The sequence below is a fragment of the Gymnoscopelus braueri genome, assembly GCF_963280865.1.
Source record: "Gymnoscopelus braueri genome assembly, chromosome: 17".
Classification (NCBI taxonomy): Eukaryota; Metazoa; Chordata; class Actinopteri; order Myctophiformes; family Myctophidae; genus Gymnoscopelus; species Gymnoscopelus braueri.
The window spans coordinates 25,987,885-26,004,771 of NC_137617.1; the positions used below are offsets into that span (position 1 = coordinate 25,987,885).

Below are 16,887 nucleotides of genomic sequence, written 5' to 3' on the forward strand. Positions count from 1 at the left end.
TTCAAGAGGAAATATTGTGTTTTATTCTATGGATCATGGGGCACTGGCTGTGTGACAGATGGCTTTAAAACGGTATAATATTCATTTATTTTGTGCCATCCCACACACAATGCGTCGGCACCGCCCAGAACCAATGGCCACAACTCTGTCTGCACTGACGGGCAGTGTTGCCATATTTTGTGAGAGAAATAAGCAACCAGGTCTAGGAAAACAAGCCCAAAAGAAGCCACACTTTAAACCTACATGCACCGACTATTTGAAAATAGCCGATCTACAAGCTCACAAGGAGCTTGTAGATCTGCTATTTTCAAGCTCACAAGGAGCTTGTAGATCTGCTATTTTCAAAAACTCTTGAAACAAAATGTGGAATATTTGGAATATTTTTTAACAGCACAAATGCTCCCTGGCACAAATCATTTTCATGAAAATATTTGAGAACCACAGCTTTAAACAATGTTTGAATATTGCATGTTTTGGAAGCAAGCCTAAATAAGCAAGTACACGTTACAAACAAGCCCCAAAAACCTCTACTACCAATTGAATTTTTGCAAGCAACTTTAGTACACTTTACAGAAGAAGCCCAACGTCGCTTATATGACCAACATGGCAACACTGCTGAAGTCCCGCCTCTTGTGGAGTTCTCATTTCCTATTGGACCGTTACTCCACACAGCGAAATCACCTGATTGGTTCAACACGTGCCAGTCAAAAAGCAAGACGGAACAGCACAAGGAAGCAGCAAAACAGTCGCCAAAACAAGAGATTGTCATGCCGTTACAGGACTAAAACACATCTGGCTATTGTGGTGTGTTAACAAGGTGAATATCTATATAACAAGTTGGTCTAATCTAGAGAGAAGGGTGATATTTTGGCTCGTACCTTCCTAGAAAGCAGGCTGTTCAGGTAACTGGCCTACGCCCCTACAGTGGGATAGGTTGGTTACGTGTTTATTGTGTAGTGTCTGTTTCATTACTATGTCATACAAGTGGTCGGTGAAGCCGTTACACATGAACAATTCGCCAGTAATCACGTGCAGTCTGTATTGATATAAATCCTTAAGGTGTTTCACTGTAAACCGTTAATTCTGCCCACAACAAGTCAGGCAATGACGTTATTATTTCTGAGAAACGAAACGACGTATCTATCTGGTTGTTGGATACAGGATAGGTGGGCACTGGGCACTTAGGGACATCTGGGCACCTCCATGTAAAATTGGCTATTTTGTAGTGTTATGTGCTATTTTGGTGTCCAAAATGTTTTTTTTTTAATAATTGAAAAAGTATAAGTAATAAGTGATGTAATACATGATGTGAACATGCACGGTACATCATTATCAGACTTAATTTTATCCTTCAACTTGCCCAAAACTCCCCAAAATGACTACAGGTTTTGTAGCCATTTGTAGCAATTGTAGAAATGTTATACCTTAATTGTCGAATGTTTAAGCATGTTCTAATCATGTATACTTAACTTTACTTAAAAACATTTTGCAAATATTTTATTTTTCAACATTTTGGACAAAATAGACAATTTTACATCGAGGTACCAAGATGTCCCTATAGTGCCCACCTACCCTGTTACCATCTGGTTATTTAGGAAGGTGTTTTTTAAGGCGCAGGTATCGAGGGGTATTAAAAATAATGCAATTTAAGATCATATAGCCTACTGTACGTTATGGTTTGCTGATCAAATCAAGTTATGTGGCTAAGAAGTTGCATCGGGGTGGTCAACCTGGGTAACCAGATGAATGGGCAAATGAGAAGCCTTTTTTTTCTCCAGAAGATGAATTCTCTGGGGGGAAGACTGGGCACTTTTTGGGAAGAAGACTGGGCACTTGATATGGATGTTTTGGGGGAAGACTGGGCACTACTTCACTTACTTGCATCTCTGACACATATTATCTAAAAGGATGCATCATCAACAACTAGTAAGACTCGGTGGTATACTGTACATTTGACCATGTGTTGCCATGTGTTTGGAAATTTAAAGAACACGTGCTGTGATTTGACACCAGCAGACAAGGATATGTGACTGCAATATCCTGCGATAATGTGAGAAAGTCATTACGAGATTTGGATTGAAATGTTCAATATTGAAACAAGTTTCCCAATATACGCAGTAGTAGCACTGACAGTTACACCAACATGGATTACATTAATCCTGGTTTAGACTAACACTTACTGACTTAACCCATTGATACCTGAAACGCATCTGTGTCACTTTAGATGTCTTTGGCTATTCAAAAATAGCAGATATACAAGCTCATAGCGCGGCACCGAGTGCCGCGCTACGAGCTTGTAGATCTAGATTTTTTTTTTTTTTTTTTTTTTTCAAAAAACTGTTAGGATTTTGATTTTTTTAAAGAATCGCCTCAGGTCTTAATGGGTTAAACCCTGTATACCTTCTCTACTATGGCTTGCATGATGCCATTGTGGGCTGGGGTTTAAGTGGTTAATCTTGTTTTTGTAAATCAAGATGTCTACATTTATACTGATACTTGTACTTATACTGATGGGAAACTCAAAAAAATATTATAAAATCGTTTTAAAATTCAATTGGGTTTAACCTGCCTTTCTGCATCCTTTCTCTTATCCTTAATTTACACACAGACTAGCGGAGCATGTCGGTGAGCCACTTCACGTACTGTTCCCAGTGTCCTCAGTGCTCACTCCGTGTTGGTACCAAGACCTATCAGGTGCCCACTCTGTTTTAATGCCCAGACTTCTCAGGTGCTCGCCTGAGAAGATTTACCAAGTGCCCACAATGTTTTGGTGCCCACCCTTCATGTATCCATCAACCTGTGTCTGACACCAGAGCCTTGATTTCATTAACGTCACTCATACCCAAAGGCAAAGGGGATTTCTGTTTAATGAACCTGAAGTGAATGACCGAAGTGAACCAAATCAATGACGTGTTGCTTTCTATATTTAGATTGTTCCAATGCTGTAGCTTAAGACAACTTAAACTTTAGGTTTCCGTTTCCTCATTCCTTTTAGGTGAAAGGCAATGGGAATGTTCGCACGCACACAGACCTACACATCAATAAATAGAATGTTCACAGATATTTGCCATCAGTCTGCCATAAGATGGCATCTGAGGATGTGTTTTTAACCGAAAAGTTTCTGTTATTGACATTTTTGGGGGCACTTTTAGTTTTATTTCACATTATGGATCATTACTTGGATTATTTAATATGAGTGCAAACTGTTTTCTATATTTTCCCATTCCCCTTTTAGAACCATGTCAACCAAGGAGGGGGGAGAAGTCGCTAAATCTGTGGCCATGTCGACTCAAAGTGTAATGACCAATGACAACAGCAGAGAAAACAAGAGCCATCATGATGCACAGTCTGAGACAACAGGCAACAACACAGACAGTACAACAGCCAAGAACTTGGCTTTTCTTAAAGCTCACTCTCTGGATGTGACCTTTGAGGTTGGTGAGGAGTATGAAGTCATAGAAACCATCGGAACAGGAGCCTATGGCGTTGTTTCCTCTGCCAGGAGACGGGATAATGGTAAGAGATAATGTGTAGATAAAGGTATAATATTCAATTGTATGTACTTAATTGACGACTATCATTGCCTGTAGTTGCAGTTTTTATATTGTTCCTCGAGTCTCGACACATTGATCTTTTTTTTTTCTCCGCTACAACTGTCCTCTCTGTTAGTTCTCATACAGTATGTGGTGCATCAGCGCTCCAAAGAAACTGCATTATAGAATACAAATACTGCTGATGACAAAGAGATAATCAAATAATGTATATATCCCATATATCTTATTAATGTCTATTCAGAATGCAGGCTTTAGCTGTATTTGTATTCTCAATATATTCTTTTTAAATCTCCAAACTCGGAAGAATCACTTTATTGCCAGGGGCCATACAGGAATTTGTTCTGGTTAAGGCGCCAGAAGGACAATAACAATTGACAGGACATAGCACACTATAGAAGATTGTCTTGTTAAATGTGCTATGTCCTGTACATTTTTATGTTGTTGTCTTGAAGATAGTCTCGCTTTGCCAGACTTTCAGAGGAACTATCGAAACATCTGGCTATACGAGACTAACTTGAACAATGACGTGCATAATCTGTAGAATGATGTAACACTGCGAAACTATCATATTTACATTCTGTCTGGCCTTGGGGTGCTTGTAAATCTCTGAACTACCTCGCTGAATGTAGCTTGGTGTGATGACAGAAAATGATTGCATATTTTTATTGTGGCATATTTACTCTTCACAGGCCAGCAGGTGGCGATAAAGAAGATCTCTAATGCTTTTGAAGTGCTAACAAATGCCAAACGCACATTGCGAGAGCTGAAGATTCTCAAGCACTTCAAACATGACAACATCATTGCCATCAAAGACATACTGCAGCCTAACCTTCCTCACTCTGCCTTCAAGTCTGTGTAAGTCCTTAATTTAAAAAAGAATTAACCCTAGCTTAACCTTTATTTGCTGATGTTGCTACTGCTTAAGGCTTCTTATTTTATCTTGGTATTTGAATAAAATAGTTTTGCTCGTAGCTAAGTATTGACAAATAAATCAAAATCAAAATCTATTTTTGATATTTATTGTACAACAAAGTATATACGGTAAGCTTAGGTTTTTTGTTGTTTTGTCTTTTTTGGGCGGTGAAACCGCCCCTATAAGTGAGGTTTGGATATTTGTACAATATGCAGGAATGTGCATTGGCCAAAAATGTACAAAAATGTACCCCGCCTAACCCTGCACCGTGATTGGCCAATCACAGTCTATTCAGGACTGTGATTGGCCAGTGTCACATGACACATGTGCATAGCCCTATATAAGAAACCATAACTTGAAAAAAAACATAAATTTGTTTTTTTCAAGTTATGGTTTCTTCCATCATAAAGAGTGAGTGTTTCAATAAATGTATTTATTTTTTGTACATGATTGGTTGACTCCATTCAGTATTGTGATTAGCTAGCAAGACACCGCCCACTTCACACAGGGTGTGATTTTTGGGCGGTGAAACCGCCCCTATAAGTGAGATTTGGAAAAATGTACATTTTCCTGCGCTGTGATCTGGGCCCAGGAAATTTGTACAATTATCCTGCGCTGTGATTGGCCAATCACAGTCTATTCAGGACTGTGATTGGCCAGTGTCACATGACACATGTGCATAGCCCTATATAAGAAACCATAACTTGAAAAAAACCAAACTTTGTTTTTTTCAAGTTATGGTTTCGTCCATCATAAAGAGTGTTTCAATAAATGTATTTATCTTTTGTACATGATTGGTTGACTCCATTCAGTATTGTGATTAGCTAGCAAGACACCGCCCACTTCACACAGGGTGTGATTTTTTTATTATTATTAACAAATTGAACCCTGTTCATAATATCCAGTGATATCCATACTGCTATTCCAGTCTGGGTTATGTGGACAAGGACATTTTGATAAAAGCACAGAAAAGTATGGAAAGCTATTGTTGAACAATCCCAATTCAGCCATCATTACAGAGTTTCTAGAACAAAACACTATACCACTGTTCCATTCTAGAGCATAGTTGTATAAAAGGTCACTGTACTGCAACATTTTGTCATTTTAAATATTAGAAATAGCAAGATTCTCTTGTATTTAACTCCATGGTCTCATCTACTCACTTGTCCTTTTGTCCTGTGTGTAGATACGTGGTACTCGACCTGATGGAGAGTGACCTTCACCAAATCATTCATTCAGGCCAGCCGCTAACTCCAGAGCACACGCGCTACTTCCTGTATCAGCTTCTCCGTGGCCTTAAGTATGTGCACTCGGCCAACGTCATCCACCGTGACCTCAAGCCGTCTAACCTGCTGGTAAATGAGAACTGTGAGCTGAAAATAGGTGACTTTGGCATGGCAAGGGGTCTCAGTTCACACCCTGAGCAGTCCCACTCATTTATGACGGAGTATGTGGCCACGAGGTGGTACCGTGCCCCAGAACTCATGCTCTCTCTACACCACTACAGCCTGGCCATTGACCTGTGGTCTGTAGGGTGCATCTTTGCCGAGATGCTTGGGCGCAAACAGCTTTTTCCTGGGAAACACTATGTCCACCAGCTGCAGCTCATCTTGTCAGTATTAGGCACTCCTCCTGAAGGTGTAATTGATGCTATTGGTGCTGAGAGGGTACGCTCCTATGTTCAGAGTCTGCCCTCACGTGCACCTGTGCCATTGGCCAAACTATATCCTCATGCTGAGCCAGAGGCACTGGACCTGCTTGGGGCCATGTTGCGCTTCGACCCCCGTGAGCGCATCACCGTGACACAAGCACTAGCACATCCTTACCTGGACAAGTACCATGACTCCGATGACGAGCCCGTCTGTGTGCCAGCTTTTGACTTTGAATTTGACAAGCTACAGATGAATAAAGAACAGATCAAAGAGGCCATCCTGGTGGAGATCCAGGACTTTCATGTAAAGAAACAAATCTGTCCGCGTCCGAGACTACAGTTCAGACCCATGCCAAGGGTGAATGGTGGAACTGGGGTTGGTGGAGGAGTGCCCAGCAGTAACCAGTGTATTTCTCAGGCCTCCACTGCTAACCTGACCAAACACACACAGCTCTCTCAAGTAGCACAGATTCATCCACAACGTGCAATGGATGGTAAAACCAAACACGACACTGCGATCCACACACCAGCAGAAGGAAGCCGGGCATTTCCAAATCAAATGTCGTCCTTTAACAACCAGCCCACTTCCCATTCTGAGATAACTCCCTCCCGAGTGACCCATAACTTACCTCTACTCACTAAATCTGACAGTGTGCCAGTTGATGTGGACATGGCCAGTGCCAGCTCTGATGGCGGCCAGCCAGAGACTATAGACCTAACAACACCGGTCAGCTCAAGCCAGGAAACTCCGTCAGAAGCAATGCGAGATTTTTCCAAGGATGAGCAGCTGTCCAAAAGCCAAGCAGCGATGCCACAGGCCACCCAGAGCCAGTCCATGACCCATGCTCCCATTTGTATGCCTGCAACCCCAGCACAGACTATGACACCCCTTCCCAGCACTGTGCCTTCTCTGTCTCTCTCCCAGGCTCAGGCCCAGTCATTGTCTCAGTCCCTCTCTCAGTCACTGTCTAAGGGTGCCAGGGCTCCACCTGTTGTGGGAGATGGGACCAGAAAAGAAGGAGCCATTTCAGAAGATACTAAAGCTGCTCTTATAGCGGCTCTCCGAAACAAAGCTAGAGGTGGTAAGTTGAAAATGTTGAGCTTCAGTCATATGATAGATTTATGCCTTGTTAATGATGGTGATGACTTGAATGATCTACATCCCATTGTGATGTTTTAATTGCAGATGGAGGTACTTCTGCACTGGGAATGGATGTTTGTGCTGGAGGAAGTATGTCGTCCTCCCTATCGTCTCTTCCGGAATCACGCCGACCCGTCACAGCCCAGGAGCGGCAAAGGGAGCGAGAGGACAAGAGAAAGAAGAGGCAAGAACGAGCGCGAGAGCGAGAGAGAAAGCTGAAGGAAAAAGAGAGAAAAGAAGGCAGGCATGGGGACTCACTGGGCGGGGTTCTATTGAGTGACAATGACAAAAGCCTACTGGAACGCTGGAAAAAAATGATGGACAGCTGTAATGACAAATGTCAGGCACCTAATGATGATGGGGCAAAGAGTAATGACTGCAATATGAACTCACACCATGGCGTGGGGGTTGGCGATAACATTCACATATCAGTAGGTAAACAAGCTGATAAAGAGGGTGGGAAGATTCAGTCTCATGAGCAGTTGACTCCTCAAGTGAAGCCCAGACTGCCTGTTTTTTTTCAGCCTCAGAGTACGCAGGCGTCATTACCTTTCTCTATGAGCCAGACAAAGCCTGCGGAAATGGGAGTCGTGTCTGTGAGTGGAGGAATAGATATAATGGCGGCCTCTAGTGGCTTTGTCAAGAACATGCTCAAACCACAGGGCGAGAGTGGGGGACAGAGTGGTTTTAACTGCATGGGCAGCTGGAGTGGGCAGCAAGTAGAGGCAAGGCCACCTCTGCAACCACAGTCAAATAGATCTCAGCAGCCCCCACAAGCAAGCTTCCTTCAGCCTCAACTCCAACCTCAAAGTCAAACTCATTCCCAACCACAACCTCATCCTCAGGCTCAGCTGCTTCCTTTGGAAACTTTTTTGAGCAAAGCCCCAATGATAACCACCAGAGAGACAAATGGAAATGTAGGTATTGGAGGTCAAAATAGCCTCCCTAACCCAGCAACAAGTCCTGGGCCAATGGAGAAACTCTGTCCCTCCATAGAAGAGAAGACTGGAACACAGACTACAAACCCTCTTTGTGGGGCCTTAGGAGCCCCTTCCCAACCTCAGCACAGCCTGGGATTCACAGACACCGGGCAGCCGAGGCCCTCCGTCACCCCAGACATCCACACAGTAACACTGCAGCTCTCCAAGTCACAGGTCTGTGTCAGGTTTCTCATTATCTGCTTCACTTCATTGTCTTCTTGTTCTCTATTCTGTACTTTGCATATAAAGTTTACTTCCTGAATTATTTGCATCAAAGGAGTCAGCAGCACAGATATGTCCTTTTGTTATAGTTATTAGTTCATGAAAGTGATTCCGTTGTTCCTATTTTTCGACCTTTAATCACATTAACTCCGGCTATGTCATTAAAGGTAAACTAAACTTGTATTTATTTGTAAAGAAAAAAAATCTGATCTAAGTGCTTGTAGATCAGCTATTTTAGCTATTCACCGTACAATGAAGTATACAGTATAGGGCTTAAGGGGGATAAGAGAAAATGCCATGATCTTCTGCTGGACTAGCCTGGTCACACACACAGCCAGCCCCCCCCCCCACTCCCCCTTCCGGAGAGGGGGGGGGGGTTACCAGGCTACTGCTGGACTTGATTTTGACCTAAACATTGTTAACTGTAGCTAATGTAATGTTGTCTTATCTCTTGTCAGGTGGAGGATGTTTTGCCCCCAGTGTTTTCTGTGACTCCGAAAGGCAGCGGGGCCGGGTATGGCGTGGGCTTTGATCTGGACGACCTCCTTAACCAGTCCCTCACAGACCTCCCGCACTCCGACCTCAGAGACAGGTGAGGGTTAAAGCTAAACTCACAGTTCAACCTCAGAGACAGAAGGAGGTTAAAGCTAACTCACGATTCAACCTGAGTTTTGTATCGTCCTTGACATTTGCTCTTAGATGTTTTATTAATAACGGAATAATTGTGTCAGCCTGCAACATTGTTTGCTTCAGTGTCCTTGTAAAGAATTGAGAAATATGAAGTTTAAAAAGTGTAAATAAAGTCTAGTCGCAATACAATACAAAATAAATTACTAAGGACTTGAGAGGAGTAATAGCAATTAATGCACTATGAATGGTACCTTTTATAAATTGTTACATTTTCCCCTCCTCCATCAGTTATGACACAGGGCCCCTGTCTGCCTCACTCATATCTGACTGGCTTGAGGTTCACCACATGACCCAAGCTGATTTGGAGTCACTTCAGCAGGAATTACAGCTGGGCTCTCCCATGATCCTCTCTGACTCTCCTCCTGACACCTGAATTCTGTCCTCTCCCTTCCCTGGAATTGAAGACAAGAAAACTGGTGTCATAACATGGAATTTTGATACGTTTGTGGAATTTCTAGCATGAAAACAACAAGCTATGACAGAACAAATTAATTTAAGATGCCTCTTTTAATACACACTACTAAAACGTGAATCTTTTCTACCATTACATGTAGTGCTTTCTGTTTAAATAAAGTAAAACAGGTCATCACCTGGCTTTGTCTGGTTATATATATTTGTATGGTCTGGTGGTTTGTTTGTTTGTTTGTTAACACTTACAAGAGAATTTAAAGATGATACACAAAGAATCAGTAAAAAATGTGAAGGAGAATACCTAAAAACCCTCCAGGGGCTTGAGAAGTGGCATTCTCCGGGAATGTTTGTAGGCCTACATTAGTTGTAGGATAAAATTACATCAATGTGGAATATACACATCTATTACAAATAAAACAATAGACATGTCATACAGATGAAATAACAAAACTAGAAAAAGTGCTCCTCGGAGCACAGGTCTCCACCAGGTCAGGTAGGTTATTGTGGCCTCCTGGTGGCGCTATAATAGACTAAAGTGAAAAGGGTGCCATTTCTTCTTAGGCCTTTCACAGCAATCAGACACTGCATTCATGATTTGAGGCATTTTGTTCCAAAAATGTGTTTTTGCTAAATTAGACCTGCTGGTGGCGCTATAACAGTCCAATATTAAAAGGGTGGCATTTCTTTCTCAACCTAGTGGGAATGTGCGTGCAAAATTTCACGGAAATCGCACACTGCGTTCATGATTTGAGGCATTTTGTTCAAAATGGACCTATCCTGCAAACTTTGGAAGCCAATGTTGGCCAATTAGGATGGAATATGAAATATCGGACACATCCGTCAATATGGTATATGGACAATATAACAAAGAAAATAAACAACAAACGCATATCGCAAAAATAAAAGTTTTGAATGGACCCAGGTTAATTAGGCGGAAGATATAGAAAGTATTTGGTGGTTAAGAGCGATTTCATAACTTTCTTGAATCGGTGAGAAGACAACTCCCATAGATATAATGGTAGAGATATCCAGGATATTGTAGACCCTCTGTAGCCTATATTAAACTGAGTTTGAGACGTACATAACATTGGGGGTCTGAGGTGACTTGAGCTAACTGTTGAGTAATTATGGACTTGAAAATTATACTCAAATATATGATGAAAAAAGAGTTCTCCCCAATGAGCAATGAACAAATGGACCGATTTGAAGATGGTCCACTTGATAAATACTGAGGACTCCTAATCGAATAAATAAAGGCTGAGATTGTTTTGGATGTACACAACGCATTGTTCTTAGAGCTTGTTTCTGAAGACGGTATATGGGCTCAAGTTTGGTGTGATGAGTACTAGTCCAGACTATATTACAATAATTAATATACGGATATCGGATAATCATAGAATAATAACAGTGGCTACCTCAGTGCTGATCAAATGACGGGTTTTACGTAGGATACCAATACTCTTAGCGATTTGTGTGGATATAGCCATATGTGGTTTCCAGTTTAACGATTCATCAAGCATAATGCCAAAGAATCATATGGAACACACATTAGTTATAGGGATGTTATCAATATATTTTTAAGATGATGTTAAAAATATGTGGTTCAAGGCCAGAACATTACGTTTTTATGTTGAGTGTTTCTTTTGGACCAAAACCAAATGGACAGCTTACACTTTATAATGGTGTCAGTATCTTTAAGTGCAATGAAAACTAGGTAGTTCTTATGTTATGGCATACTACACAAGTTACTTATTATGAACACAACAAATTCAATTCTAGCTACTGGCCTGTACTCACAGAAACATAGCATTTTAAAGGATCTAATAACTTGCAACATTTGATACAGAGAAATGATAGAAATGATCAACAGATACTTTCTTTTGAACAAATATATTATGCCCAAGAGCTCAAACCATTCAATCCCTATCCAAGTGGATCAGATTTGGATTTTGGGTGGTTCAAAACCCAGAAAAACTGGATTGGGATCACTTCTGTAATCTGAGAATCTCACAGCAAACATGTTATCAGATATCTTAACACCCTAAATCCAAATCTGATCCATTCGGATAGGGATTAAAGGTTTTTGAACTCTTTGGCCCCTGCTATTATAGGATTTAGGAAGAATTACTTAAAGAACACGTCAGAAATACGACACAATTCTCACGCTTAAGGACCAGGTAAAAATAATTGAATAGAACAAATAACTGAATTTATGAGTATAACAATTATAAAGTAAAACAATTTTATTTAAATTACAGAAAACTTGTATCATTTATTTACAATCAGGTTTAAAACACATTACGTTTCATTTAGAACAACTGTATGAATCAAATTAAGTAGATAATTAGTGCTAAAAAAAGATATTTAATGTACATGATGGCTTTGTGTGTATGTCAGATACAAAATAGTAAAACTAATCAGCTAATTCTAAGGCAATTATAAATTCATAAAATGTTTAATTATTGGCCAAACATCTGCAATCAGCAGACATCTTTTTTCCTTCATTTGTTACAGTGCAGTTTCTATCTTACGCAACTTTACCAAGACAGTTTTCAAAATGGTTCCTTCCTATCTCAGTAGCAGCAGCATCAGTAAACTGAACAGACAGCTGACAAACACAGATGTCCTAGCAGCCCAGATCTGGTTAGCATGGCCATACAATCGGATCCCTGGTACTGTACTGCGGATGAAGTCTGAGAAGGTGGACACTTTGGCGTAGACTCCAGGTTGGTTGGCCTCACCGCAGCCCACGCCAAAGCTCACCACCCCAGCCTGCACCCAGGTCCCGTTTACCATCTGGCAGACGAGCGGGCCTCCCGAGTCCCCCTAGAGAGGAAGACAATGATCCAACAGGTCACAAGCTACACTACTGTGCAATGAAATCTAACTGCAAGTATAAATAATGTACAGTATTACGTCAGAAAAATAAATTGGCAAAGTTAATTCATGTAAATAGAGATTCTTTTAACCCTAGAACACTAACCATGGGTGAATTTCACACGAACAATTGTAATTATGTGATTTTCATAATGTTGCTGATGTCTGAAGTGGGAGGGTCCTTGGGTACGTACAGGATGCTCACTGACATCACATAAGGTAGGTTTGTTTCCCTGCCCCCATCCCTGTTTTTTTCTACAGGCAGGTCTTTGGGTGAATTTCACCCAACGTTAGTGATAGAGGGTAAAATGGGTGGACCAAAGGAAAAGTTCCCAGCTCTATATTTTTTTATCTAGGAATATTGTTTTAACAATACCCACATTTTTCACAGATTTTTCAGCTTTTTTATAGGGTCCCCCCATGATATCCGTTTTTCTTTTGTTTGTGAAATTTCATGTTAAAATATGAAAGAAGGGTACCTCAATTTGCCATATATTGTTGTACTAGTAATATATTTTGATGAGAAATATATTTTATGGAATTTATTATATCGGGTAAAATATACCCAACGTTAGAGACTATTTTCATTGTTAGTGTTCTAGGGTATATCTATACCAATTTGTGTGTGTTCTTGTATGTAAGAGAATAAAAAAAGTAGAACAAACGGGTCACACCACAGTACCTGGCAGGAGTCCTTTCCACCTTGCTGCAAACCAGCACAGATCATGTCATACAGAATGTCCACGTTCTCTGTTGGGTGAAGCTGGTACATCTGCTGACATGAAGACTGGGAGATGATCGGCACCTGCACTTCCTGCAGGGTCCCCACTCCAGGCAGAGGAACTAAAGAGGAAGAAGATTGGACATACTGGGTGCTAATGTGCTCAATAATCTGAAAGAAAAGCTATCACCCCTAAACCTTGTAACAGATGCTGCTGCTATACAGTACAGCAAAAACATGACTTGAATGAAGATACATTTCATTCATTTACTTTGAGTGTCTGATTAATATTATTTCTAGTAGAGTACAGATAATGTTCAATACAAACAGACACAATATCAAGTAGCCTTGGTAGCCACCGGTGTCTGGAGCCATGTGGCCCGTAGGTCAGGAGCCGATCTCCCATTTCTGTAGGGTGAGGCAGCTTGATGTACAAGTACACCCCCTGGCCATGACGCTAGTATGTCACAGGGACTTACCCCCCAATCCAACCCTTGATGCTGAATGCCATGCAGGGAGGCATTGGGTACCATTTCTATGGTCTTTGGTATGACTTGGCCAGGGATTGAACCTCAGCCTCCCATTCTCTGGGCTGATTCTCTAACCACAAAGACACTGAGCTGAGCACACACAATTCAGAGACATAAAAGTCATCCTATGTTGTACATGTCTTTAAATATTGACCATGAAGTCCAAATAGGTCTACAACAATTAATTGGACTAATCAATTTAATACATTATTTAAACAAAGAATCAATTTGTAATTTCTCATGTCAATTTATTGATTAAAATTGTTTTTTTTTAAATCAAAAAACATGCTTCTCGATTATTTTATTAATTTAAAAAAAGAATCGAAAGAGAAAATAAAATGATATTTGCTGCTCTACGTTGAAGACAAATGTTAAGTGTGGCAACTCTGCATTTGAGAGACCTTACCCTCGTCTCGAATGTTTCCCCAGCCTGTGACAAAGCACAGCATGCCACCCGGGAACAGGGTCCCAGAGTCCGGTATACAGATGGGGCGGACATGATCCGTCCAGGTAATTGGGGTTCTCAGTTGGACTAGCGCCATGTCCTGCCCCTGGTGAGGTTCCACGTAGCCATATGGAATCACCACTCGGTTCACGCGATGGCTCGACTCGTTGGGGTTCCAACCGTTCAGTGCGTGGCGGCCTGCGTAGATGATGTAGGACCCCACATCAGACGGACTGAAAGAGAACAGGAGATCCAATGAAACCTGCTCACCTCACATTGAAATGTGAAACCTATGCTATGGGCTACTTCAAGATTATCTATTGTGTGGGGTTTGTGTTCAGCAGCTGGTATATAGAGCAAGACTGTCATTTGTATATTCAGATGTAATTTGATCATCCTGGCCATGTTTTGAAAGCATTGTTTTTGTTTTTACTTAAGTGACACAGCATGCAATTAAGATATATAATGAGGTTGCTCGTGTTTGTTGAAGTAATATTAAGGGACTCTTGTTTCTTGAAGTTCAATGAAGTTACTTTGTTGAAAATGACAATATTCAATGAGATATAGATACAATTTTTTTTAAAGTGGCATTAAAACAATTGCCAGTGCCTCAACTGCAATGATTCTCTGAACAAGGTGGTGTGATGAGGCGGTGTGGTTCTGAATTTAATGAGTCACCACCACTATAAGTAAAACAGTCCTGTTATGAATTAAGTAGGAACAAATATAGCCTACTTTGGAAAGCAATGAGCAGCAGAAAGGACCCAGTACTCGGTGATTATGGTTCCTCCACATACATGGCCGTTGGCCGACGTCTGGGAAATAAGAGAGAAAGAGAAATTGAAATATCATTACAGCATCACAGGCAAATCCCTCACACAGCAGGACAGCAAGATGACCACACAGTTACACTCCATTTGTGTTATAAATGGACACATTAACACTGAGGATTTTACTGTGTACACCACTGTTTCCCAAACAGTGGGTCGGGACTCATTTGTGGGTCGTTGAGTGAATATGAAAAAGAATAAAGTCTGCACACTGGTGGTTGCAAAAAGCTCCAGAATGTATTGCTCGTCAACGTTTCAGCGTGTTCAGGCCTGAAGTTCCTGAACAGGTTTGTCTAAGCACCTGGACTAACGGATGTGCGTGCACTATCTTCTTCATCGTTGAGTGAATATCCCTTTACTTTGTGTTTCCTAAAGTTTGTCATCATAATTCTTTTAAAATATTTCCTAAAGATTTCCACAAGAATCCACACATTTTCAAGAGTTGAAAACAAATTCAAACATTTTTCAAAAATAATTTCATGAATAAAAAAACCATAATAAATCAAAGAAATTCCCTAAATTAGAATTAAATGTTTAAGAAGTAGTGAAAATAGCAGATCTGCCAACTTCGCGCCCTGTTGTGAACTTGTATCTGCTATTTTCACTAGTTTGGGTCCCCTCACTCCCCTGGCAAACATCCGATATCTCTTTTGGGTCTTGAGCTAAAAAGTTTGGGAGCCAGTGCTCCATTTGGTTACATTTATTACACTCTTTGAGTTATAAATGGATACATTAACACTGAGGACTTTGTACTGTGTACACTACAGTGCACACTGACACACGACACACACACACTAAAATAAATGACGTGATCATTTGTAGTGGCTTACCTGAATATCCACTTGCCATGGCCAAGCACCTTCAGAGGCCGCCATTCCTCCCACAATCCTGTTCTCTATGATCGGTGCTCGGCCACATTCTTGGGCATAAGAAGCCAATATACCTACACAGCATAAAGATGGATAGAAACATATCAGTCAGTGCAAATAAGCTGGGTTTATATATAGGCCTATACCTCGTTAAACTCCAATAAACACAATTTGGAAATAGGCCAACATTTTAATTCCCGAACGAACTCACCCGTTACACACCACAAAAAAGCACGAAAGGATGATTTCCACGTCATTTTGATGGGTGATCCTCCTTACAAAAATAGTTTATAGGCTATACAAGCGACTTTGATTTTAAAAAGATGGATCCAACTTTTAACTTTCGTAGATCTTGCCCGTGGTTTAGTTTGGAAAGCCTGCGGAATGTTTGCTGGTCATCTTCTCTTCTTATCTAAATCAGCCCACACAACAATAGAGACTTTGTTCCACAGCTAAACGATCCGACTGACTGGCCCAAGGTCTTATTTTATGCGCTCTTTGAAGGTTTTATAGGTGTTTTTCGCTAGGTCGAACGATGCGCAGGCCTATACACTCCCCGATTAAAGGTTTGAATAGGATTTTGACCACAGAAAGAGAAAGAAATAAACAGAACCGGTTTGAAAATCCGAGGGTAACGGGAGAAATGGAAGAGGGAGAGGCTTTGGACTATTATTCCCCACCAGCACCTGTGTACCTGCCACTGTTGCCAGGTTTTGCGAGAGAAATAAGCAACTAGGTCTATGAAAACAAGCCCAAAAGAAGCAACTTTTTGGCCACATTACTCTGGGCCACACATATGAGCACTTTTAAACCTATATCTATGCATCAGCATCGGGTATTTGAAAATTAAATAACCGGCAAGCTCACAACACGTGCGTTGCGACGCGTTGTGAGCTTGTAGATCTGCTATTCTCAAAAAAAGTGAGAATTTTAAAATGTGAAATATTGTTTAAAGTTTAAACATGTTATCAACTGGTATGGGGGTCCCTCCTGGCCTGAAATATTTTCAGATGGGGGTCCACAGACTGTGGGTCCTTGACTTGGAAATGGTTG

General features: G+C 41.0%; 2 protein-coding genes across 3 annotated transcripts; one reads left to right on the forward strand and one right to left on the reverse strand.

Annotated features, from left to right (window-relative positions):
• Positions 1-714: 714 nt before the first annotated feature.
• Positions 715-9,760, forward strand: mapk7 (mitogen-activated protein kinase 7). 2 transcript variants are annotated; one of them, XM_080456303.1, is made up of 8 exons: positions 715-817; positions 2,609-2,694; positions 3,236-3,516; positions 4,244-4,409; positions 5,654-7,200; positions 7,305-8,413; positions 8,920-9,053; positions 9,380-9,760. In XM_080456303.1, exons 3-8 carry the CDS (start codon positions 3,240-3,242, stop codon positions 9,522-9,524), a joined length of 3,378 nt encoding a protein of 1,125 aa, XP_080312429.1. In that variant the 5' UTR covers positions 715-817; positions 2,609-2,694; positions 3,236-3,239; the 3' UTR covers positions 9,525-9,760. The 2 variants fall into 2 exon arrangements, with proteins under 2 accessions (XP_080312429.1, XP_080312428.1); XM_080456302.1 differs by lacking the exon at positions 2,609-2,694 and having other exon boundaries at positions 716-817.
• A 2,016-nt stretch (positions 9,761-11,776) lies between these two features.
• LOC308105541 (serine protease 33) lies at positions 11,777-16,495 on the reverse strand. The gene is made up of 6 exons (XM_080456344.1): positions 16,046-16,495; positions 15,796-15,908; positions 14,871-14,950; positions 14,097-14,368; positions 13,122-13,282; positions 11,777-12,388 (listed from the first exon to the last, which is right to left on the reverse strand). The coding sequence occupies exons 1-6, from the start codon at positions 16,089-16,091 to the stop codon at positions 12,131-12,133; spliced, it is 930 nt and encodes a 309-aa protein (XP_080312470.1). The 5' UTR covers positions 16,092-16,495; the 3' UTR covers positions 11,777-12,130.
• Positions 16,496-16,887: the final 392 nt, after the last annotated feature.